Source organism: Camponotus vicinus, unplaced genomic scaffold (genome assembly GCF_025532165.1).
Source record: "Camponotus vicinus isolate PSW18456_S1 unplaced genomic scaffold, iyCamVici1.0 SCAF_1, whole genome shotgun sequence".
NCBI lineage: Eukaryota > Metazoa > Arthropoda > Insecta > Hymenoptera > Formicidae > Camponotus > Camponotus vicinus.
This window is the reverse complement of record NW_028141945.1, coordinates 4,561,991-4,589,564: the sequence shown is the minus strand read 5'-3', so window position 1 is coordinate 4,589,564 and position 27,574 is coordinate 4,561,991. Positions and strand designations below refer to the sequence as shown.

General features: G+C 37.9%; 1 protein-coding gene and 1 long non-coding RNA gene across 8 annotated transcripts in view; one reads left to right on the top strand and one right to left on the bottom strand.

Annotated features, from left to right (window-relative positions):
• Positions 1-27,574, bottom strand: part of Kdm3 (Lysine demethylase 3) — a 334,026-nt gene that overhangs the window by 175,452 nt on the left and 131,000 nt on the right. For 4 of the 6 annotated variants that reach the window (XM_083094679.1, XM_083094698.1, XM_083094689.1 and 1 more), the window contains one exon: positions 15,399-15,455. The exons of the other annotated variants lie outside the window; for them this stretch is intronic. In XM_083094679.1, the coding sequence (XP_082950805.1) occupies positions 15,399-15,455 (57 nt within the window). The remainder of the gene's footprint in view (positions 1-15,398; positions 15,456-27,574) is intronic. 6 annotated transcript variants of the gene reach the window in all.
• Positions 18,617-26,887, top strand: LOC145968986 (uncharacterized). 2 transcript variants are annotated; one of them, XR_014437935.1, is made up of 5 exons: positions 18,617-18,950; positions 19,449-19,571; positions 24,918-25,303; positions 25,717-25,789; positions 26,203-26,887. It is a non-coding gene; the product is annotated as an uncharacterized LOC145968986 (long non-coding RNA). The 2 variants fall into 2 exon arrangements; XR_014437934.1 differs by lacking the exon at positions 25,717-25,789 and having other exon boundaries at positions 18,622-18,950.

The window sequence follows — 27,574 nt, the reverse complement described above, 5'->3', positions numbered from 1 at the left end:
TTTCCATTAAACGTCAAACTCGAGGCGGATTCGTGAAGGACGCGCTGTCATTGACATTACGTATATAAGAGAAATATTTGATGAAAAAAACTTTGTTATGTGCGCGAGCAGGAAAATAATATTTGTTGACGTCTTGAGTTGTGTCAACGATTTAAAATTTGATAAATGTCTTTCGTTGTGTGACAAATTTTGTTTACAAATGCTTTTGAGTTGTAATGATTAATAATTTATATATTCAAAATGTTACCTTGCGAATTAATATTTCAATTGTATATTTATGATGGGAGAATAAAAAATATTTCTTCACCTGGTATAAATACAGAGTATTTGAATGTAAAATTTCTCTTTAAAATTTATAAGAAAATCTTTCCCCTATATTTTTATTATTAGGTAAATTTTACATGCATAATTTATTTGTAAATTTATGGTATTTATCTCTCGAATTCTTTGAAATTCCGCTCTAAATTTACTTTCTACATGTTTTAAGATTAAATCTTTCAATAAAGTATATCGATATGTCAAAATATATTCTGAAAATGTAGCAAACTTTAATGCTTTAAAAGTTGCGAAAAAAAAGTATCGCGTTACAAAACACTTTCCATGTTGTAATCCGTCTCGGTCGTGCAATTAACGTAAAGCTAAGCGTTGCGAAAAATGATTCTTATATAACGACATATTTACACCAATTCCTAATAAATCGCGTGATCTTTTCGCGTCTCGCTTCTCGCGCGTTATGACCTTGCAACTTCGCACGCGCGCCATGTTTTGCGCGAGATATAGGAGCTTCGTTTCGGAGGCTTCCTCGGCGCGATTTAATCGGATCGAGCGGCATTAAAGAGTCCAAAGCGTACGTTACCTGCTGCGACGAGCTGCGCTGTCGTCCGACTGCGACGAGCGGCGACGACGTGTAATCCATTTTCATCGACGTAATCACCACGTCACAAGAAAAAAAGAGAAAAAAAACCAACCAGCTCTCGCAACCGCGGCACACAATGTATCGTTCGCGAACACTCGGCCCGAACACTCCGCGTTGCCAAGGTCGACCTTGGCGACACTTCGAGGCGACGAATCTCGTCGAGGATTAAGCCAGGATTATTAGACGAGTGCGCGCGATCGTCTCAACGAGTAAATACATCGTTAATCCCGGATAAGAGTCGCAGACCCACCGCGATCACACCATTTTGTACAAGACACTCCGCGCAATCAGACCGCTTGAACGCGGCTGGCGACTGCCCACGAACGCCGGCGAACTCGCCCGAAGAGTCACGAGGTGGCACGAGCGCGCCCGAAGCGTGCGGCGCGCAACGACCCAATCTCGAATAGCTGTAAGCTAAAAATCGCAAGCTTTCTCGAAAGTTTCGTTGAACGAGAGGGACCTCTCTTTCCTTTATTTGTTACAATCGACAAGTTTCAATCTTGCCATTGTGCGACAACTGTATAAAAGTGCGTGTAATTAGACGATTAATAACATTAATGGCAATTTCGTTAAGTGTTATTAAGTGATAATATTTAATCTACGTTCTATGTCAACTTTGAGCAGCAATTTCAGTACGTACTTGTACAGAGAATTACGAGTGATTTCGTTTTGAATATAAAAAATAGATTGCTTGGTAATAATCAAATTCCCGGAACAAGACGAGTGTCAAGAATATTTAAACGAACGACGGACATAAAATTTGTCAGTTAGATTATCGAAGTGAGCGTTTCTTTTTCGTGTGCTTCTTCTCGTTTGTGTGATTCAAATATTATGTTTGTGTGTATGAATCGTGTTGCCAAGATGAAGAGAGAGAAAAAACTCGTAAGGAATCGTAAGAATTCAGCGATTGGGTTGATAACAGAACAGTGGACTCGCAGAATTCGCACACAACCATGATTCGATACAAGATGAAAGAGGTAAGATTAGTTATAGGGTGATATTTTTAAATTTATGACTTCAGCTTTCTTTAAATAAGAAATATTGAATTTCTTTCAAAAGAAATGTTAAACTCGCGTCAAAAATAATGTAAATTGCACCAAGTGTTTTAGAGATATAAAATCTGACTTGGAAAAAATTTTAAAAATAACAGATAATTAAAAAGAATTAATATTGCAAGTAATTAACGTTGAACCATAGTAATACGCAGATGTTACGTGGCATAATTTTTAAGTTCAAATAACACATTTACTAAATGTATGCTGTTAATTAACCTGCATTTTTCGAAATATCCTGTATGCAATTTTGTCTTCAATTTACAAAGCTTAAAAATTAACCATAATTCCCATTAAACCGGAGCTGATAAAGAATAGAAGAACGAATACGCTTATATCGATTAGACAGATATTATCTTTATACAATGAGCATACATTATTCCTGCATGCAAAACGTATCGAGCTGGATTCGGAAACAACGGGGGAATCCTCTCTGATTGGCGCATTACTAATTGAATCGTGGCGGGTGGACTACACGCGTTCGATTTTGCGACATCGGATACCGCCGTCGAACACCTTGTAACGCTGTAATGCTGTAACCGATATCGCGAGCTTTACGAGCCACGATCGCAACGGGATACGCTCGTTTGCCATAACGTGGGTGGTCAGATAGAGCGGTATCCGCTGTCATGCTTTTCAGGAATTGACATTAACACGCGGGATCTCCCTCGGTAATGGCCACGACAGGCAACGCTCTTCGATTAATCGGACATTGTAATCCGGTAATGTCGAGAGTTAATGGATCGAGCGAATCTGGCTTTTTTAAATCGCGACATTATTGCCCCGAATGTTAATGTAACGTATATTGGCGAGTGTGAAATTTTCAAACCTGCATAGATACGCGCGATGCTGAGATAATTTTATTAATCTCGAAGAGCGGGACAGAAACGTTCTCCGACTTTACCTCAACACCGCGTACGTGGGCGACACTTTTTCATAGTCTCATAGTTATCGTACGTCGTTAAGGGGTTATATCTAGTCAGCAAGTCGAAAAAAACGTATTTTTGGGGAATTGAAAAAAAAACTGTTAGGTATTTTTATTTCATCGATTCTTTATCATAATATATATCTATCAAAGAAGTTTTCATAATTTTTTCAATTAAAAATATCGAGAAATGTAGGCACAGTAGCTATTTTCCAGAGACATCTTTTTTCGGAGGCGCTTGGCGGTGAGCAAGATTGCTCGGAGCTGGATCATCTGAAATAAAAAATTCAAAAGGATTTAGCTTTCGTATGAATTGATCTAGTCGGTGAACGAAGGAATTTTAATTTTGATGAAACCTTTTTTTTTAATTAACAAAAGAACGAAAAGTTTTAACACGAAAAATTCGTATTTTTGCGTCAAACGTCTGTCACATTGTCAAAAATCAATTTTTTGTAAAATCTTTCGTTCACCGACTAAATCAATTCATACGAAAGCTAAATCCTTTTGAATTTTTTACTTCAGATGATCCAGCTCCGAGCAATCTTGCTCACCGCCAAGCGCCTCCGAAAAAAGATGTCTCTGGAAAATAGCTACTGTGCCTACATTTCTCGATATTTTTAATTGAAAAAATTATGAAAACTTCTTTGATAGATATATATTATGATAAAGAATCGATGAAATAAAAATACCTAACAATTTTTTTTTTTTAATTCCCCAAAAATACGTTTTTTTCGACTTGCTGACTAGGTATAACCCCTTAAGAAAAGAAAAAATTGAAGAGAAAACGAGATATAATGTTGCACGTCACGCATTCGCACTTCTCATTATGCGCGCGCGTACACGTGTTAGACGTTGCGTGTCGGACCGGCCTTGTCTCAGGCGAGGTCTCGTTCTTTCTCGGGCCCTGCGAGAGGGCTCTCGATGAACCGGTAGTGGCGTACACCCGCCGACCCTGCGAATCGGACTGCGAGAACGAGTGGTAAATGACCGGGTCCAACCCTCCGCTCGGATCAAGTTCCGCAGAGGCGATCTCGCGGCGGCTACTTCGTGACTCGGGATGCAGGATTCCCTCCCCCTCCTCCTCCCGCACTTCTGCTTATTCGTCCTCGCGTCAGGTACACGACCCAGGTACTAAACCCTCCGGTCGATCCTCGTCCTCGTGTTTCATCGCCGGCCGGCGCGTAAAACCGGTTCCTCGAACGAGCGAGTATCCAGGCGGCCCCGTTTTTGCCGAATTGGCCTTTGAAAGCCCTGGACCCGAATTTCTCGGGATCCAGGCCCTTAAGAATTTTTGTTTCTCCGACCGGTCGGATTCCGACCGCCCGCGATTCGATCGATCGTGATTCCGGAGCAGGCCAGCGGCGGAGAGCTCTCTGCCGATCTCCTCTCGAGAAGGAGGCGATCCGGTCCGGGTCCATTGTCCGGTCCATCATCCGGTTAGGGAAACGGGAACGGGGAGGGAAGGACATAGGCGGTACCTGCGGCGATGATCAGATCCGTAGTTCATCGATCCGTAGGCAACGTTTTAACGACCGCGTGGTCCGGTTCGATCCTGGTGCCTCTCTCTGTTATTTTCCACCGCCGACAGGGAACTTCTCTTTCACGTGCATATCTCGGGAAATGGGATGGTTCGAATTCTTTTTTACGACCGTTCGTTGTTCGTATGTCTCGAGAAGGCTCGTTTCCAAAAACCTCCTTCAGTGATTACAAAGTTTTTCTACAAGATTATTTAGCGGTATTATTTTTGGACTATGAATTAAATAAAGAAAACATAAAAGATGCGAAATTTAAATAATATACAAATTTAAATTTTATTATTTCTATTATTAAAAACTTATATTAAAATCGATAACTAATCATAAAATCATAGAATCTAGAAAAATAAAAGAAAAGTTTATAAACTTTTATCTAATTGGTTTAAAATCGTTAAAAATATTAATACTAATTTTCAAAACTAACAATAATATCGCTTCTCCAAGAAAATAACGTAGCATCCGCGGATAAATGCGAGGAAGCTTCGAATCTATCGTTTAATTTCGATGACCAGTACGTTCACACAGAGAGAGAAGAAGATAATGAAAAAGAAGCAATATATATATACGCGATCCGATCTCCGAGTGTCTCCGAGGAACTGTCCGCCTCTCTTTTGGTCCCGCTCAAATCGACCCCTCGAGTGGTAATTCTAGACCCCCGGGTCTCTGGTCAGCGGACCGACAGCGGTCGACATACCTTGTCAAGGTTAACTCACTCGTTCCGTCCTGAAATTCCATCCGCGGAGAAACACGTCGTGACGATCGTAGAAGGAAAGAGATGGAATCCACGTGTGAGGAAGCAGAAAGAGATTTCTTCTCTTCTTCCTCCTACGTCCTCGTGGAATTCTGGGTTAATGGCACCGCATTACGATCGCGTGATTTTACCATGAGATCCATGCGCGCGATTTGGATCACAGTCGAAGAAGGAGAAGGAGAACGAGGAGGAGGAGGAGGAAGCAAGAGTAATGCGGAGAGATTTGAATCGATCTTGAATATAAAATACCTATGCACGGATACGTGTACGTGACACGGAGGGGATAGAGTTCAATCGATCGAACGATTTGCCAGAGAGGCAATTATGTTTTTCCATGACATGTGTGTAGTTATATTCGCGCGTGCGGCACGTGAGCCGTCGACTTTGCATGTAAATGAAGAACAAAGTCACGATTTCTACGTTTGAGAGACGCAGCGCGCACATACCGTAGTATCTTCCCAAAATAATTCGGTTCGAATCTATAGATATAGAATCTATAAATATTGCAGCAAATAGATAAACGGAATGTCTCTTATTTCTATCTGCTTCCACTTTATCAAATTAAAACTAATTTTTTTTATCATGATTTATCAAATTGTTTATCTTTAATTTTTATTATCTATTATAATTGTCTAATTAATAATTAAATAAAATAATAATTTAAAAAATATAATATAATATATAATTAATAATAATTAATAATAATTTTAAAAAAATATATAAATAATTTAAAAAACTGATAATTCTGAAGCTTATATAAGCATCAATATAAAAGATTCTAAAAGCATTATAAAAGATCCTGGATATTCTGTACGCCTTCTTAGCGTGAGTCACTACACTCTCACTGTTAAAAGCCGTAGTCGAAATTGAGAAGAAAATAAACCGTCCATTACATCTGTCAAGTGCATTTAGAAACACGTCACTAAATTAAGTTCCTCCGATTGCCATCTTTATCAACGTTAAATCCGGTCAGAGAGCCGGTTAGAGTCTTGCGTGTCGCGAACTTTTATCGAAGGTTCGACGATATGAATGTAATTGTATGTTTAGTAATGTTAGTGTCTGAATACACGAATGGAAATTCACCAAACGGTCGACAGATCCCTCGCGCGTTAATCAATAGCGATGTGAACATCCACATCGACGATCAGCATCGAGACATGGAAAACAAGACGAGACACAGGATCGAGATGCAATGGGAACGAGGTCGACCTATTAATTATCTATTTTTGCGGAAAGCACGTCGGTGATGTACTCGGATCGTATCGATCGCGCGAGAACATCGCGATCCGAGTTATTCTTATCACACGCGAGATACGCTCGGAATACATTAAAGCGATTCGTCAGCGATTTCTATATCGAGAACGATTCGAGAATTAAGTTCGCTCTCTGACGGCGTATATCAATTCGTCTTAAATTCATTTAATTTGAATTTCCCGATATGTGGCTAAATGTCGAGACGCTTTTGACACGCGAGATTATATCGATTAATTAATTGGAGAATGCAATTAGCCTGCCGTTCTCGTTAAACGGTCGCTCATATCTTCTAAAACGAAAATATCGACCATTATTTCTTAATGAATTGTATTTTAATTCTTATACGAGAGATAACGAAATAAGTAAATATCGCATTTAGAGATAATCTAACATGGGCGTTTCTATGAACATATGGGTGTTTCGATGGACGTATATTCCGTTGTGCTCCACATCCGTGCTTACGCAAACCTCGAGATTATTGCCCTCCCATTACAACCTCCTACGCCCCTACAACGAAGGATATTCGAGACACGCTGGACGCGATCGTGTTTCCCGCACGTGTACGCCATACAACGAGGATATGTCGCTCCACCGCTCGATCTCGTGAATTGTCCGATGGAATATACATCAAAATGAAAAGAAAATAAAAGCTTACTTTTCTCTAGAAAAAATAGTTCCTCTCGAGAATCATTATATTATATTTTAATATATATAAAACATTTCCTACAGTAATTATAATCTCGATTAATAAATCTTGAAGTGAGAATATGAATATTTTCTTTATCATTTATATATATATATCTGCATATATATATATATATATCTCGCTCTCTGACAATATCCTTATTTCATATGATATATTCAATGTAATAAAGTGATAATGTACATTAATCATGCACATGTTCTTAAATAAATAAATTATTAATTAATAAGAAACCGATTCTTCTTTAAATTATTAAATTGTATATTATAAATATAATTTCTTAATTTTCAACGTTACATAAGTTTTTGTGATAAACAAGTTTAAAAAAAAAGATTTTATTAAAGTAGATTCCTTCAAATCAGTTTTATGTAAAAATACATATAGTATAGTACAAATTGATATTTTCCAATGTATGTTTAGTGATATATTACTCGTTGGAGATAACAAATTATCTTTTTCATATCTGCGAACTGTGCAAACAACGCAGAACTGTTCCGAAATTTACACACGGCTATCGATGCTTGTCAATGGCATGAATCATGAATCTGTATTTCTCTTTTCCTCGTTTATCTGCGCGAAACAGGCATAATAAACGCGAATCCTCTATCCTCTCTTTGGTTTCAATCATCATTAAATGAAAACTACCACAAAAGCATCTTTATGGAACAACATTAATTAATAGACGCGCGCGCGACTATGATTACAAAGAAATAAAAAAAAGTATCTAAAATACATTAAAATATATTAAAAAATTATGATGGAAAATTATACAGAAAACTAAATATAGTGAATCTGTGGAAGATAGAGAAAATAAATGTTAATATTATCAAGTAATACCTTTTATACCTTCATGTTATTCGTCAAAATTCTTAAATTTACAATATTAAGTAACTTTATAAATTATTGTTTGATCTGAAATAATTTTTACTTTTATAAACACATGATATTTTAGATACTGTTTTTCGTATGTGGAATCAAAAGAAATAACGATAAAATGCATCTCATAAAAATATCTCTTTTATATTAATTATAAATAATTTTAATTACTTTTTAGTTACTTTCACTTATTAAAAACGAAGGGAAATATTACTTTACTTATAATATACATATGCCAGATTTTTTATATAATTTATATGCGTCTTATAATTGGACCCATAATTCGCCATTTGCGAATTTTTGCTTTTAAGAAACTACCAGCATCATACATCTCGTTTCAAAGCCCATCTCCTTTTCCCTCTTCCCTCTTCCCTCCCTCTCTCTGTCGAGTCAGGGAGGAAATAATTACGGCGCCTATTTAAAAACCGGTTTTACTCCACCTCCTTTTCACCTTCCCTCCATTCCTCGCCATTCCTCTTTGACAAAAACCGCCGTACCAACGCGAAGAAATACCGAGAAGAAAGAAGCGGGGCGAATGAATAAACCAAGGAATGAAAGAGGAAGGTTATGTATTGCGAAAACGAGACAAGGAATAGTGAATAAAATCGCAAGGGAGACAAAAGCCAATGGGGTGCAGGGTCGGAAGAGAGCGGGGGGTTGCAACCCGGAGTGCTATTAACGAAGAAGAAGGAGCGTTTTTAAATACGACTGAACGGACAAAGACAGAGTCCATCAAGGGAATCGCCTGTCCATGAGAAATTCCAGCTTTTCGCTATGATTATTACCGGCTTTCACGGTTCGATCGTTCACTGCGTCATCTTGTATCTATTCGACAAACCGTTCTTCGTTTTATCTTCGTTCGTTCCCCAGGAGCACGACTTGAAGCAAAAATGCGATTATTGTCGTGACGAGCGAGTTAAAAATTTCCGGATATTCAATATTCGAGAGCAAGATAGAGAGCCGGTCTTATTTCTTAATAACATGGATGAGAATAATTTGCAACTTTTTCTTCCTTTATCGCGAAGGTCTTCGGCTCGTTAGAAAACACGCGTCGAGTTTTCCTATTCAGGTTTTTTTCCCTCACGAGCGAGCGAAGGCAAGACAGGCAGATAAGTAGGTAGGTAGATAGGTTTGACTTGCAAATCACTCCGCGTTCTTTCGTCTCGGTCTGCCTCTTTTCCGTCCTCGCCTACGTACGCGAGCGCGGAATGCAATTACCCTAATTGCCAGCACTCTAAGCACGTTGCGTAAGGGCGGTCGGCCGGTCGGTCGTTATCGGTAACTACGAGTTACATCGTTAAGCCAGCGCGATATACGCGGTGTTCAGTAATACGGACGTGTCCAAGATTCAAACAATTTGCCCTTGGTAGATGCGTCGAAAGGTCGATAGTTCTTGAACTACAAACTTGGATTATAAATCGAAGAAAGCAGAGTCGATTAAGAGATGCAAAAGGGACGATAAAATCCCATCTTTCGCTTAATGTCAAGTAGAGTTTACTTTAATAGCAATTTAACTTTATACTTAGTTACCGCGAGGTATTTAAGTAGTCTTTATTAATTATTGTTTGAAGAAAAGCTTACTTTAAATTCATTAAAGGAATACAATTATTTTTAAAATTAAAAGTTAAAAATTTTTAAGTATTTTGCATGGAGTTATTTAAAATTATTCATCCTCTTTCTTCTTTTTTTCTCCCTGTCTAATTTTAAATTCATTATAATATTATACACATTAATATTACATACATATTATATAAATAAATATTTTCCTCTTTTTATCTTATTTGATCAATTATATACTTTCTATCATTATAATATATTTTATATTATTTATAAATGTAAATATATCAAGTATATTTTAAGTATATAAATATATTTAATAATATATCAATCTAACCATTTATTTACATTTATAAGAGAATAATGAATATATACCGTTTTATGCGTGCAACTAGTTTTTTCAAGGCCGCAAAGATATTTCGAAATCGTTTTTATCCACAGCAAGATGTGGACATGTATGCGTGTCGAGATCAGATTATATCTTATTCTCCGCGGGTCAATTCGTTTGAGGAAAATGATTGATATGCAGAAATTATAGCATCGTCACGCATAAATATTTACGCACGTGAGATATAATCGGGATTACGTAGAAAATGACTGAAAGAACTTATAAAGCGCATCGTCCAAAGTTCGCAAAATGCTCGCCAACGTTATCTGCACCTGATTTTCCTGACCATTACAAAGTGTGTCAACAGAAATAGGGAGCTGCCTAGTTTCCAGGCCGTCTAAATTGAGTCGACACAGTCGTTTTAGTCGATGTGCAGAATCGTCATCATGAGAGTTGCTTAAGAGGCTCTAAATTACCGTAAGAAAGGTCGTTCTTCATCCTGCGAATTTTGAGTTTTCACATTTTAAATCAACAAAATCGTCAGATGAAATTGTTTCCGTTCATTTCCCGCCATCGGGAAAATTATTTTCCGAGACGGCGAACTTTTGGCGAGTCAATCCGAAGAAGTTCCCCTTCGCTTTAGTACTTTTACTTCACATGTCGTTGTGATTTTTTCAAAATTACAATCAAAGTAAGAGCGTTAATCTTTATTTTGAAAAAAGCTTCAATCATACAATTTTTTTTAAACAATTTTTTTTAAATTTACATATGAAATTTTGCAACATCGATTTTGAAACTTGAAAATAAATGCTATTGCATTCAACTAGTATTCTCTCATGCTGCTATTTAAAAAAAGTTTATATACTTAAATTTCTTAACAGGTCTCTTTTTTAAATATATTGAATAAGACTGTTAAAATTGGCGAGATCGAAGAGACGTCGTAACTCCTTCGAACGACCACGGCTTCGATCATGCTGAACACCATCGCCAAGGTCGACGGCTCTCACCTAGCTACATATAGGGCGATAAAAACGACTGTTTATGAGTCGCTTGTTGAGAAGAGCCGCACGATGAGGATTAACTGCCGCGTACACATCTCGGGATCGGAGAATAAGCTGCAGATAAAATGAAGGAGAGGAGAAGGAAGACGAGTCACATTAGGTGCAGACATATTACGGACCTGGCGAGCTGCCACGCGGCGTTTCAAGAGACTCGTTTCCAAAACCTGTTCTGCATTGTGGCCAGCCGGATTCTTCCGCGGCATCATCAGCATCACATGCTTTCGCCGTGGGAAAAGCTCGCGATGCTGGAAACGGTAGTCTCGCGAGGGCGTTTAAATAGCCTTAACAAAGTAGATTACACGCTGTCGACCGCGTGTCGAGACGCGCGCTCGATCGGTTTTAGCGCGTACCTTTTAACGTGACCTACTTCTTCGCGACCGCGCAGAATGACCATAAATACCAAACATACAATAATAGATTATTGTCGGGTGAATACATTTTTTTATTGAGTAAATATTTTTACTAGAAAATTAAACATTTTTTCATGTAAAAACTTGATATAAAATATCACAATTTTTGCGTTTTCTAAAACTTCAGTTTCTGCATTTTATTAACGTAGTTTATAGCGTGGCACGAGTGACATCCAAAATCTACAAAATTTATTTCTCCAACTTCTTCGATATGGAACTTAACATCTTATATATTAAAGTAAAATACACTTTAAATTAATCAAGAAATACGATTTCGTTATTTATTTACGTCAATAAAAAGGGGATATTTCAAAGCGCACATTCATGAGATATTATAGCTATCATGCCGTTGCGTGCAACTATAAAAACCTGTCGGTAACATATGCGCGATGTAACGTATTGCACTTTGAAATATCGATTGTCCACGGAATGTCGACGTGACAGGAAAGTCTGCGAAACTATTTTGCCATGAAAGGGAAAAACAGAAAGAGAGAGGAAAGGGAGGAAGACTGACATTATTACAACTAGGCTGCTTTGGTTTACAAGAGCGACATGACGTGTCGCGTTGTAGTGCGAAGAGGCCAGTTTAAGCTGTACCTGTTACAGAACAGGTTCTTTTGTACAGTGGTCCTACTCTTCATTTTCTGGCCTGTAGCGTGTAAAAACGTAAAGAATTCAGGCTTTTATATAGAACGAGCCAAATAAACCGATGGATACGTTTTGTAAACGCTCTGCCTTATGTCCACAATAAAGAAAGAAAAAGAGAGAAACAAATCTGTCCACAACTGGCTTTACCAGTGCGAAATCTGGTTTGACAGCTTTTCGCTAAAACGGGTTTTAGAGAACCCAAGATACGTGGAATAGAAAAAGACAAACGATATCGATCGTCAGTGGAGAACATAATGTCATATGTAAAATAAATTTTTATTCATTACGTTTTTTTTTTCAAATGTCAAATGTTACCTTCACGTTATTTAGTATATAGAATCATAAAATCGATATATTGTCTTCGTATAGTTATATGATGGATCAATAAATATGTCTAGAAAGTAATAAAACGTTCACGTCTTCAAAAGAAACCGGTTCTTCCAAAAGAGTCAGGCGACCGCGGGTTATTATCGTAGCGATTATCGGTGAAGCGATTATTCTAAAAACGTTACATCACACGCGTTATACTTTCTAAAAATACATGGTAACCTTGAGTGGCCTTCCAACGCCTACCCTGATTTCCTACTTACGGAGCAAAGGATTTACGAGAATATTGCAGCCGTTGTGAGGCGGTTTCGACCAACACATGCAACAACGACGTGACGTTAGTTGGCCTTTACAATCATCTTGTGGCGGACGGTATCTGCCTCGTCTACGACGATAATGCTCTCCGAGTGAGAGAAGTCAACCGCTCGGAGATAACGGATGGTTTCTGCGTGCGCGTTAGTGAGAGTCAACGTACTCGCGATAACACGGCTATGTGCCGTCTGGATAACGATAACACCATGATTACGAACCACGTGCGTATTGCAGCCGTGATGAGATATAACACGATCGCGATTACCCGCCAGAACTGACCGAATTATAAACGAGACTGCCCATCCTATCTATCCGGAAAAATATCTTGACTTATCAGACCCAAGTATGTATGTGTATGTAAATTGGTATTATTTTGTGTGTGAAAAATTAATAATATTATATCTTGGAATAAATTAATAAAGAAACCAGATACAATCTTGTGATTTTTATTAATTTTGTTATTACACCAAATCTGATTGAATTTTGGGTTTATTCATTAGATATCTTAATGTTATAATATTGAAATAAATATTTTTTATTGTGATTAAAAAGATAAATTTTGCGATGCAAACTCGCGTATAATCTTTCGCTCCATGAGTGTGATATATCATTTTTTATTTTAAAACTTTATGCTTATATACACATACATATTTTTCTCGCGACTCGATAACATAACTTTGTCATTGAAACTGCAATAATAAATGTATTTACATACGCAATATGTTTGTGTGGCAACGGAAAAATCTTCATTTCGCAACGAGATCATGCGTTGTATGTTACCCGGAAACAACGAACTTCATTCTCGTCGTTCGCCCCGATCGCCGATAACCCCGTGTGTGTATACTGATACAGAAAGAAGAATGGTGAAGGGTTATCATGACGATACCCAGGTTCATCGTACACAGCAAGTTTGTCGAAGCGAGAATTTAAGAAAAAAAGAGGACGCAATATATTGTACTTGCAGTTGCATCGATGAATCAATGATACGACCAATACATTCCAAATGTTTTGAAAGATTGCGCGCTGAAAAAATTAAAAATATGTAAAGAATTTAAATATTTTTCTCTTATTTTAAATTCTTCTTGACATGTTTATATGTACAAATATGTACGAAAATATACGTAAAAATACAGCTAGTGTATGTTAAAATTCCAACAAACAAGATTATTTATGATACAATAAAGTATAATAAGATATGTCATTCTTGGTTTTACAACAGAACACTGGACAGCTACTTAATCATCCTAATTTGAACGCGGAAAATATAGTTATTATATACGTGCGACGAAACTTTTGTCGCATCCTCGAAATATTTCCGCCGATGACTATATCTGCAATATGGAATATTCAAAAGTTCAGCAAAGTCGTGGATAGTTAAACAGAAACAAATGTGGCTCCATAAATAATGCAGCCGCACGCTTACAACAGACGCGTGTTTAGCGTTTTCTAAAGCTCGTTTTTTTTAGAAGAAACCGCGATATTTGCATGTTTAACTTGTTCTTCCTTTATAATTTCTCATCAACGAACCAGGAAACAAACGAGAGAACGAATTTGAATTATACTATAATTAAATATCTTACTAATTTATATATTGTCAACGTAAATTCTTTCACACTTGGAAACATTTAAACTCATTTTACTCTGTAAAGAGATATCTAAAGTAGTTTTCATTTAGCAAGAAAAAAACTTGTAGAAAAAGAACTTTGTTTAATTAAATTTATAACCCGAAGGCTACGAGTCATGACATTTTCGAGGAAGAAAAATCGACTTTGTGTTGATCAATAAATAGCATTGTCAGCACAAAAAGAATTTATATTTACCATAGTTCCGCTATAACTGCGTTCGCGTGTCGCGAGCGATGGTCGAGAAAAACTACTGGCAATAAAATGGAACAACGCAAGAAAAATAACGGGACGAGTACCGGGGACGACAAAAATGGACGCAACGAAAGCGAAATAAACGCGTTTGGGGAAAAATAACAGCAGCTTATGGCTGGTTCAGCGTGAACCACCACGAATATGAGAAAAACCGTACCATGAGCGACCGGCTAGATGAGAGAAACGACTTACGTACGCATATGCAGGTATGCGTTTGTTGGAGAAACGTGCATTTACCACCTAATCGCGCGATGAATCAAGCAGATAGCGGTGGGCGAGTCGGAGAGCGAGCATAATTATTTCCAAGGAAATTAATTTATCGTCACGCGAGAGAAAAGAAACGTGGGTACCGCGAGATTTTGCGCGATCGCGTTTTTAGCGACGCTCTTATCTCGCGACATCTCGATTTAAAAGCTTGACGCTCGCAAATTTGCGTTTTCTTTCGTCTTGTTTTATAAATAACCGCCGTTTATTACGTCTATCATCGATATACACGAGGGTTATCGTCGCTCACTTCTCGACATAGCTGGACTTTGATTGTGTAATAGTTTCTATGTTCACGAAGAGTTCTCTCACTGCACTGTAAATTGAGAGCATCGCCTCTTCTCTCAATAACGTCGTATAAATTCTACTTGATATCGCTTCATCGAGTCGAGATAAAATAGAAAAATAACGTGCGTTGCGAGGAAAAGTTCTCTAAGAAAGTTGTTAAGCAACTTGCAAAACGGATATCGAGAAGAAAATAAGATAAGTTCGACTTTTTCACTTCAACGATTTATGATCGAATAATTAAACTAGTCATGTCGTACATTCGCGTATTATACGTATAATATTGCTTGAAAGAACGAAACTCCCATGAGACTTACCATGGCGGGTCATCAGTGGGTGAGGGATGGGAGGCAATAAGCACGCTGCATATTTACCTGAAACAAAAGACATCGTTAATAGCCTGGCATGTTGGTGGGCGCGACAAACATCGCGCTGAATAGTCCGACAAACGCGCGCACTCGGTCACATAATGACTTAGGGTGGCTAGTTGGGAACAAAGGCGGTAACGCTAACGGCATGCTCTAAAATTACACGTAAACGCGTCGTTTAGGTATCCGATTAATAACGCATTTCGTCCTTGCATTTCAATACTTGGTCAGCTGTAATCAATGACGTAACGCCATGATTGACAGCGACAGAATTCTTCGGTTTGGAAAATATTATTAATTTCTTTAGCAATTAAATCTTAATATGAAAAAATTAATTGGAAATATACTTAGGAATAACAACAATAATATATATATATTTTTTGTTTTAAAGTAGATAGAATAAAGTGAGTGAAATACTAAACGTCTCTCCAGTATTCTCGTCATTTTCCGAAAGCAAAAAGGTCGTGGTCATTAAAGGTGCGATGTCCATGAACGGATACAAAAACGTGTCGCCAGGTGCGCTTTTACAAAGCAGCGGCCAGTCAACCATTTACGAGTGTGACCGGTGTTCCGATTTTTTCTTTGCTTGTCAAGGTCTTGGAGAATCGACTTGGCGAGAAACGCGCGTGTCTAGCATTTCGAAGCGGTTTCGTCTTCTTCTTAATTTCTCTCGTCGGCCTAGCCGCTCGAGTAAATGACGCCCGGATTAATTTATAAACGAAGTCGAAGGTATGGTGCTCCAGATGTTTACGTACCTGTCAGCCTTTTCTGTTTACACACACGGATGCACTATTTTTAAACTCCCATCCATCGATGGAGTTGAAATCTAGAGCAACTTCCAGGCACCATTACATCACGCCGTGCATTAAATGCAAACTTCATTCTTTTGCATTAATTTTCAACTAATAAAAGTATTTCTTTTATAATTTTATAACAAAAAATAAATTATGAAATAACTATCATTTCATTTATAAAACATCTATTTATTATAATTCCATTTTTATATCGTCGTGTTAAAAATGCACTCATCAAATATTTATATGTACTTTCAGGTGCATATTTATAATCTTAGGTCTAGTTCGTAATTTATCTCACTGGTTCTTTTTCTTTATGACTTACATCCTGAGTTGATGATGAAGTTGTGGTTATTAATACAAACGTAACTTCTTCTAGCCATAGCTGTTTGTTGACCTCGACGTTGCGACGAGTCATTAATTTATCGTAGTCACCGTCGGAAATACTTTGCGAAGAGTATTTTCGCTCGTTACACAACAACCGCAAATTACGTCAGAGTCACGACCGATTCGACTCTGATGTATTGTACAAATATTTACGGATATCATTTAAATTTCAATAAAATGCTGCTGGCCTTGGCTATGTTTTCATTTCCCATTGGAGCGATTTTCCATGCAATGATTGTGCTTTGTTAGCTTTAAAGTGCATTACCATCGATAAGATTTTTACCTAACGATAGAAATTTTTAAAAATAAAATTATTCACGAATTAAAAATGTGTCATTTTGACGCAACAATTTCTGTTTACTATTGAAATTTTAACATCATGATTACGTTTGTTTTATATTATAAAATAATTATTATAATCATTATAAAAATAATTATTATAATCATTATAAAAATAATTATAATAATAATTTATATTATATTATATAAAATAAAATACAAAATTTTATGTGTCCACTACAGTCATATAAAAGAATTTAATTTTCCATAAATTAATATATTAAATCTAAACAAAAGTTCAATTTCGTCCACTTTTATATTTCTTTCTTCGCATATTTATTATTTCGTATATTTATTATTCGCATATTTATTATTTTAATTTTCATCTAAATCAATGTTTTAATATGAAAAGTTCTTCAATTATAGCAGACCAATAGAGAAAATTGCAGTAAAATTTTTTGCTAAAATCCAAAGGAAGTGATCAGAATGTCGTAACAAGTGATCGCGACCGATCGATCAATCAAATACTATCTAATATAAAGGCGGCAGGATCGTCTCGTGTGCACAACTCTTTGTGCAGTTTCTGTCCTTTTGTCGGGTACAGCGATTCCTCAGCGAGTTTAATGGGCATCGATGCTCAATATACGCGAAGTCGCAAAGTCTGTTCCATGGCCTCCCTTTGCGATCCTCCCCGTCTCCGTTTCTTCCTCTCCCGCCTCTCCTCCGAGACTACTTGCCTCGTTTACCCGTTCAACACGTCATTATCGAACCGGTTGCTGCACTTTGCCGTTTGCTGCAGCTGGCAATATCGCGCTCTCTCACGCTCTCCCCCGGAGTGTCTCATTCAGCGCGCCGACGTTCGACGAAGGATCGATCGATCTTCGTGCCTCGATCGTCGAGACATATTCGCCGAGAGCGCAGGCTCGATCGAGCGGATTATCTCAAAGCTGACGCACAAGCTCGTTCCTCCGGCTTTCGCCAGTTGCGGCCAGGCGAAAGAGTACGGCAAGGTCATTAAATAAGCAATGCGAGTGCAATCATCGAGGCATTGATTAGTGAAATTGCGCAAGATTATGCATCGCATAAAATTTGACTTAGATTGAGGATTAAGAAGATAAGAACTTAATTAAGTTAATTCACTCGATATTGATTTAATTTTGTCAAGACACTTGCTAACGTTATAAAATGAGCCAAGTGACAGCATTGTCGAGTGAAATTATCTTGCGAAAGAAACAGATATGAAATCATTCTATCGCGACTTAATAATTCATACAAATCAAACTTTTAAAAAGAGCATCAAAATTAATAGAAATATTTCTTCTTTTTATTCTCTCGACACTCTTTCTCGCACTGGGAATAAATAATCCTTTAATATTTTATTTTGATATTCAGAGCGATAAGAAATGGAAAAGCCGCAGAAATAGAGATCACGACAAATTACGGGAGCGATGTGCACCGAGGTGAAAGGTCATTGAAGAAAGAAGATATTTTCCATGTTAACCCGAATGAGTACGTAACTCGGGTGGAAGCACATAAATCAATCGTTTTTATCCAATTTGATGGCATAGTCTGGGAAGCGGTTTCTCAATAACTATCAGGAAACGCACAGAAACGAGAGATAAAAACTGGCAAACGATAATGACGATTGCAGCCGAGAATACATTCTCATGCACGATAATTCATTCGGGGGAGTCTTCGGCGAGTTCCAATTTCGCAAGGAGAATTAGTCAAAGAAGCGAAGCAGAAGAGGTCACGACGTCTCGACCGACATATCGCGCGTTCGTGCGCGAAAAGAGAAAAAGGAAGCAGGTTAAGCCGCGCGTCGATTGACAAATGTTTGCGAAGCGTGCTCGGCGAGCGTTCGCCGAGATTCTCTCCGACACTTTCACCTTTTTATCGATAATACCGCACGTTTGTTTCGATTCGATTCGGTTCAATTGGAATCCTCGCCTTTTACCTGACGTTTCCACAAATCGAGTCTCAGGAAATACGCTTCTTATGCACGTCTCGCTAAAGCAAGGATTTGCCATATTTTCCATTGGTTCGTATTTTTTTCGAATATTTCTTCTTCGGACGAGATATGATTCGTAATAATATCTCGCTTCTCGAGTGTGAATCGGCGCGTGAGAAAATACAACAAAGATTCCCGACGCGATTTCAAACGTGCGCGATGAAAAATATATTACTGTTAAAAATTCACAACAATGGAAAAGAATTCGGAAAAAAGAATTGTTATTTAAATTTTGTCGACATGTAAAATTCGAAACTTATTTTCTGTAATTTATTTATTCGATGCTGTAATATATTCTATCGAACAAACATCATTTAAATAATTAAAAATTGTCGAAAATGTTGTGTGAACATTAAAATATCAAAATTTATGTCCTTCAAATTATTACGATATCTTTCGTTATTCGTCAACTATTCTTGGCAGAAATAATTTTATCCTTGATAAGCATCTATAAACGCCGACAGTTATCATTTGATCGTTAAAATCCAGCAATCGTGACATTTTGTCTTTTTTCGTTTCACTCCGAAGACTGATCTAATAAAGATAGATGAAGAGACACGATCGTATTTCATCACGCGCGGACTGACATCCAACGAGACGTGGTACAAGATAATTCATCTCGAACAGCAAACAGTGTGTAACGGATGAAGGGTACGAGAATAACATAAGCCGCGCTAAGCGCTCGAGAAAGGATGAGCATGAAGGAAAAGCATCGTGACACGCACAACGCACGTCGTGTATTAGCGGCAAGTCGGTTCTCCGACTGACGTTACTCCGACTTTCACGTTACTCGACGCGGATTTAGTTTCTCAGTTTTATTGCTCCTACATCGCGCAGGCAATATTTCGTCTTTTACGAGCCGTTGTTTTTCTCAAAGTTTGTTGTTACGACCTGCATAGCAACCTTCGTGAATCAAGATAAAAAGCATCCGCAAAAATCTGAGTCCGTGTGATGTAAACATTTTCCGCTGTCTCGTAACAAACCGTAATATCACTGCAAAAAGCGCACCATGAGAATCTCATATTTTTCTAATTTTTTTTTTACCGCATAATTTTACGATGGTGAAAAAACAGTAATAGTAAATAACAATGACTAAATTATTCGAAAGTTATAATGAATTATATGAGATGCAAAAAATCTAACAGATTATAATTGTCAAAATTCTCCAAATTAACTTTTCAAATGAGAAAAGTTTCTCGACAAATAAATATCTCCCTCTCTCTCTCTCTCTCTCTCTCAATCATGCACAATCCTTAAAGTTTTGCACTTTTTTGATATTAAGCTAGACAGGGAAAATAAAATCTTTTTCTCTAATTTGACTTGGTTTCAATCCACTTTACTAACGAAGCATACCAAGCTCTACTTCGACACATTCAACGAATCGATACGTTCGACGATCAAGTAATAAACTTACGACGGAAACGACGTCCAGATTGAGAATGGCGTGGGACAATTTCATGCGAGTTTGCGGGGAGATCGATCCTACTGTCCGGATAGAATCGGCAAAACGAGCGAGAATCGAAGCGGCAAGATTGTTTTTCGCAAACCGAGCGCGCGGCGAATTGGCCGCCGGCGCCGCCGCCGCGATTGTCGGGAACTCGATTACTCGATTCGCGCGTAACAGAAGAGGGTCGAATCTAAATCCGATTTACCAGCGAATAAGTCGATTCGCCGCAGAATTTCGTAGTACTCGATCGAGGAGCGAGGGGTCGAGATTGGCGGTCGACCGCGAACGGTGAACCGGCGCAGCTTCGATAATTTGGCGTTTACGCCGTAATTTCGCTCACGGAACCCGTCGAACGAAGTGAACCGCGAATTCCAGGCAGACAAAGAGAGAGAGAAAGAGAGGGAGAGAGTTTCTCGCATGCTCGAGAAACACCCCTCTCGAACACGAAAACGCATCTTCCCGGAATACATACGTCACGGTAGCTAGGTAAATGGGAAGGGCGCGAGTGAGAAGGGACGAACCTAGGGTGTTCGGGAAAGTTTCCCCGAACTGACGAGCGAAATTAACCAACACGTAGGGAAACGACGAGGGATCGGATGGATAGTTGCAGTTTTTCATTTGCGAAACAGTTTGCTGACTGCTCAACTCGCACCCCTCTTGTATACTTCCTTGTAACTGAGATGAGAGTATCTCAAGCGTCGGTTCAGTTTAGCTCGACGGTAGTTTGTTCGCGTTAATTCTACGATGTGCTATCCAATTTTCGGGCTGACCTAAAAGTTCCGCGTGAGAAAATTGCGCGACGTAATTCAATGTATCCCTACAACTATTTCCTCCCCGATAAACCTGACCGTTAAAATGCATTAGAAGAAGAATTATTAACAGTGCACTAGTTTTTCTAATCTCATTCCAATTCCGATAAATTAACTTAAAAGCAGAAAAATGATGCAATATTTTTAATAAATGTTTTTTATAGAATTAGTAATGTAAGAATACTATAATTATATAATGTAAGGAATAACATAAAAAAATCAAATCTTAAATCACATATCCGCGAGAAAAAGCAAGAATTTCATGTTTCAAATATTGATTTTTATACAATTAACCTAATCGCTATAATTACAAAGAATGTTAATGTTTATAATTGTATGGAGACCACCGATTATATAGAACAACAAGGAAGAACAACAACTTTGAGGAAGTGGAAAAGCAAATTTCACGTAAAGTATTTACGCGACGAGATGTGGGAGACGCGGGGCCCCGTCACGTCGGGGTATTTGCGAGGTCGCCGGCAGCCCCTTTGATAAACACAGAGCACCCATCCATCCTGAATGAGCGTGTCCTCCACTATCCCCTTCTGCTTCGAGACCCAGCACGCTTACCCTTCTTCGCTACCCCTCCGGTATCCACAGGCTCTCGTGTGCGCCAGTTACAATGCTGTGGAACAGGAGAACGCGGGAAAGAGACGAATGGCGGAGAGGGATGGGAGGGGCTGGGGTTGTTTCGAGACGACGGTATCGACCGCTCTCCAACCCCGCGGCGACCTTAAAGAGGAACCGTCGTAAACGCTAATGCCGCGCCTTTAAATCCCCGGACAGAGTCATATTTGTCAGAAAGGCAAAGGGAAAGGCGGGAACTTTTTTATACCATTTTTTACCATCGAATGTTGCGCATATGACGCGCATTCTTTCGGAACAGATATTTCTAAATTGCATAGTTTTTGCTTTTAAACGTTATATCCCGTTTTTTCTAGATAGATTGTACATTTATATTTATTTTCCAATATTCAAAAAAATTAAATTTTATTCAGGAAAATCTTTCTCTCTGCGCATTTTCCAATAAAGTGACAAAACGCTATTCTTTTACCGTTTGCAAAATTGCAATTTTTCTGAAAGAATCGCGTAAATGAGACCCTAAGTATGCAAGTTGACCTGCGTCTCTTTTACTTTTTCCACCCACTGTATTGTCGCATTTTATTGTTGGCCAAGCTACCGCCACTGCTATTGCTGCCGTCGCTTTCTCGAATTAATAAAAAACTGATGTGCAAAAGATGACACCGATAACTATGTTATTGTTATTAAGAAAAGTGGTAACAACCGATCCGAGCTCGGTGAAACGCATACTCCCTCCGTCTTTTGCCAACCGTAGGTTGGCGGCAGTCGGGAGTAAAAAGCGGACAAATAAATTAGCGCGCGAAACGACGTTGGAATGACGCGCCGGCATGCCCGGAAATGTGATTTCTACGTGACGGCTGATGGACGGGCTGATATTTCGAGCGCCGTAAATAATTCGAGGAGTCCGCCGCGGTCCTCGAGCGCGCGGTAATTTAATAAGAGAGAAGAGCGCGATCTCGTTCGGAGATTTATTATTGCTGATTGATGGCTTGTATCGCGCGCGGCATCGATTAGCGGCCGGATATAATTGTCCGGACACGGCGAGAGACAGAAAGAGAAAGAGAGAGAGATCGAGTGGCTGAGATGCGAATAATAATTCATGGCTGTGGACACAACATACATATATACATAGACACACAGACGAACGGTTTATCATACCCCGTTGGCCCCTTTTGAGCAATTCGAGCTTAGTATGTATGTTAATTAAGCGAAATGACGCGTATAGATAAATGAATATAGAATAATCGAAGGAGTAAATTCAATAAATTCAATAAATATTTTTCAACATTTTCAGTTATTATCAATAGCTCTTAATTAAAATTCTTTCCATGTTTTTTTTCTGCATTTATCATCTCATATTTGAATGATTTCGTTTGTTCTCGTCTATTCAGCATGTTTCTAATTAAACATTGCGGTTAATCTCTTGCGAGAGCCAAAATTTGCGGTCAACAACAATGCACGATGACAATGCGTAGTATAAATAATACACGTACGCACACGCAATCGTCATCGTTTCGCGCAAACCACAATATAACTATTGTGGCTGACCGAAACAAAACCAAACTCGACGGCGTCTTATTTAATTTCGACCACGAGAGAGCGGGTCCTTTGTGTCGGGCGTGCACACAGAATTATTTCCGGCGGGACCAAGTCGGAGAGCGCGGAAATTAATTAATTCCACGGAGCACTTTGACGCGTATACATTTACGGCGATGCCGAACGAGAGCGAGATTGTTGCGAACCCGTAGCAAAGTTGACGGAGACCCATCGCATCGCGGGAGACCGTGACGATTATGTTCTCGTTTACCATTGCCGTTCCGTCGCGAGATGTCCACGGCAGAAATGCGAACATGTAATGCCGTATCACGTAACGCAAACAGACGGTCGCTTGTTACCGAGAGATATACCGTGGTGGTATCGCGTCGCCGTCCCGTTAAATACGACCGACACAACGCGACCGAGTAATTACGCTCCCTGGCCTACACTCGGTGTTTCTCTTGTAATGAGACGAAATATGTACTACCGGCGACAACGTTAGCGTGTTGTCCCGACCAACGAGCTTCGAAGCGGAAAGTTTTTGAACGACGCCAAACTTTCGCGGAAGGGAGTCTGGGAAAACTTGGCGCGTCTGGCGCAGCGAACGGACCAAGTTAAGATCGATGAGGATTAGATAAAGGAGAAACTCTGCGCGCGAAACAACGATGCAAAATGATGTACACAACGTTTTTCTAGCGTTTCACGGTGCAGCCACGAAACTTACGAAAACTTTGTTCAGCAGCGCTTGTTCTTAATCTCGATCAGAGCCAGATTCTTCTCTTTCTTTCGCTCGATATTTGATCAAAAAAGCTAATTTTTGATGGTTAAATAATTCATTTGCCATGTGCCACGCTATGGGAAAATATTTAATATTCTTCATCAAGATTATATTCGGATTAAAATAATATCAGAGGCTTCCCATTCTTGTCAATGTAAAAGCGATGGAAATTGAATTCGTAAAATGTAAAATAGCCTACTGATCCGTTAATTACATTTTCAAAAGAGATAATAAAGTATTTTTGTACAAAAATCTGATATGATATGATCTTTTATTAACGTCATCGAGATAATTTTTAACAGATAATAACGTGCATTTTTCACGTAGAAATCGTAATCTAATTTAGATAAAACTTGAGTGCAAAACAAAGACAATAAGTCACGCCAACAGATAGACTTGTTGTTTTTTACTTCACGGCTTGTCGGAACCTATATTTTCCGCTGCTTACGATCGAGGAAAAGAACGAATACTCGTCTATCCATACCGTGACATTTCCGTACGTTTTCTCTCTTTATCGCGTGCGAAATCGATTTATTCGTCGCGAAAGAATGACCACCGCTGTTCTTCGTCTCGCAGACAATCGGTTACAATGGGCTGACTCACGCCGATCCAGGCAATTAGAATAGCCTTTTGCGTACGAGAGTGAATATGTGTGTATGTGTGTGTGTGAAAATGAGGAACGCGTGGAGAGAAGCTGTTCTCCTACCCATCAGAAACTATCATTCTTGATATCTTGTCCAGCATCATTAACTCTCGCGGTGTTGTATTTTAAAATGTATTAATATATAGATAAAACTGATACGTAGGAAAAATATGGCGCTGCAGCAGTTATTTTCTGATTCTAGAATGATAATACAGGAAGCAATTCTCTAGCCATGACGAGGTCTAACACGGAAGGAGCGACGCAATAACGACGCTTCGGAGCGCGATATCTCGGGTAGTATTGTATATGAAGAGTTAAATTACTGATGATTTGTAATTCAGAATCTCGACGAGAGGGAAAAGAAGCGGCGATTACAAACGAAGAACATATATGTGAATATATGTACGTTAGAAAAACGAAAGAGAAAGAGATATAGAGAAACAAAGGAAGAATAGATCGTGAACGTGGGAGGTGGCACAAAACCATGTAACGAACGCGAAATTACCGCAAGAACACTATACTTTGTGATATCGAATTAATTACTTGTTACTTATATTACCAGGATTTCCGGTTTACCTTATTGAGAAGGTAAGTGAGATTTAAAAGAGAAAGAGAGAGAGAGAGAGAGCATGCGTGGAAGCTGACTCGCTTAATACAGAAGATGTTAATGAAATTTTAAAGAAATTTCCACTCGTACTTTCATTTGTCATTTTAATAATGTTAATTCAAAAATATTAAATATATATATATATATATATATTTCAATCGCAATCTCTATAATAATTTGATTAAAAGAAAGCATAATTTCTCGTCCGTTATATCGTGCGTTTCCTTTATTTAGCTCAGATAAATAAAACGCCACTTATGATTTTACTGCTGGCCCGCGGCGCGACTTGATTAAAGCACTAAAAATATATTACCACACCGAAAGCTTTAATTAAAACAAAATGTCGCTTAATCTCTCAAATTGTGTTTCCTCTTGATGTCGACTCTTATTTCAGCTCTGCTAAATAAAACCGAAAGAACAGAACCTCTTAAAACAGACACACAATCAGATAGAGAAGCACAGACTTGGTATTCTAATTTTAAGATATAAACATTCGCTATAATTAAATCAAGTCGGAATTATTTTATTTACTTTGATTGATTATAATGATAAATTTTTTAATAAGAGAGAAAGAGATTATAAAATTCGCAATTTTCGTCTTAATCAAAATACCTTTCGAATAATATAAACGTATTAAATAAATTTATTCTCCATTAAAAGCTAAGCAGGCTTGAAAATTCACTAAATTCTTAATTTTGAAAATTAAATAGTTGCAGGAGAAACTTATTATTAAAATGAAATTCAATAAAGAAATAAAACATATTGTATATTCACGTTCATCGTAAATGTATATTTTATCTAACTGCTCACCATTTGATTAGCAAACTACTTTTCCGAAAACAAAATTGTTTATTTAAAAAATGGATTTTCTTCCGTACAGCGCCTCGCAAATGGAACGGAGTGAAAAACAATCGAATCAAAACCTGCAATCAACTGCGAATTCAGCGATGCGCGCGCATGGAAAATAAATTCGTCGAAATCCAGCTATTCTGAATATTTTATGCAATGGAATTTTATTCGAATGCGGAATTAAAAGCGCGCCCGCCGTAACTAAGCTAGTTTTCAATTTAAACGTCGAAGCGTTTGAAATATTTGACAGCAAATTCTTTTTATCTACTCCGTCCGTTCGATTTCAAAAGTATAATTCCTTATACACACACATATATATATGTATACGTTATAATATATTATTAAATATATCGTGTACATCATGTGATCCTTTTCGCGGAACTAGCGACTGAAAATAAGTAGATTAAAATGCAGCTTGTCTCTCGCAAATATAAAATCAGAGCCTCTTTTATCCGCGAATAAAAAATCGCGGTTTTCGACCTCATTTCCAATAAAAGGATCAGAATAGCTCACGCAGCAAATATTTAATTTCGCCCGTGGGCGAAGCTTAATTATGATTCAATTATTGATACAAAAATTATTTGATCCTGTGCAATGATTCGTGCGAGCGTTGTAATTATTACGTCATCATTATTGCCTCTCACGGCGGTCAGTGTAATTTAGTAGAAAGAGAAGAAAAAGATAAAACTTTTTATCTCGTCTAAAATTTTAATTAAATTAATATAGATAGGATATATCCATATTTTAGTTCCTTAACGGATGGAGAAATTATAGAGCAAGCAGTTATTAACATCAAAAATTCAAGAATCAATTAAAGAGATTAATCTTTCAACTGTGCACAGAAGGTTATTATAGCTCAAAAATTTTTTTGGTATCAATAATATTTCAAAATTAAAAGTTTCGTCCGAATCTATTGCATAAATCTGTCGATTCTTCCTTTAAACGTTTAGCTCTAAAAATCGTTTAAATTTATTTACAAAATAACATGTTTTTTTCGCGTGCTTTCATTTTTTTACGTATATTTTTTTTTAATTGCAGGTATTTAAATTTTGTGTGTTTAATGAAAATAGTTCTCATAATCCCTTCTTATATCTGTTAAAAAATTACTCAGGGTTACTCTGACCCCATGTGTACTCTGTGGAATTTTAGACAAGTGCACATTCAAAGAGTTAATTTCTTAAAATCTTGCATTATGAGATTAACTCAAATATAAGAAAATATTCGTGTATAAAAAATCTGAAAAATTAACCCAATTTTCATTTTTATAGTCAAGTTATTTTCTCACTATCAAGGCAAGGATCATTTTTTGTTATTTTTAATTTGTGCACGATATACATTCGCACAGTACAGCATCCAGCGTTCAACATCAAGCTCATAAAGAACACGACGATGATAGAGCAGGC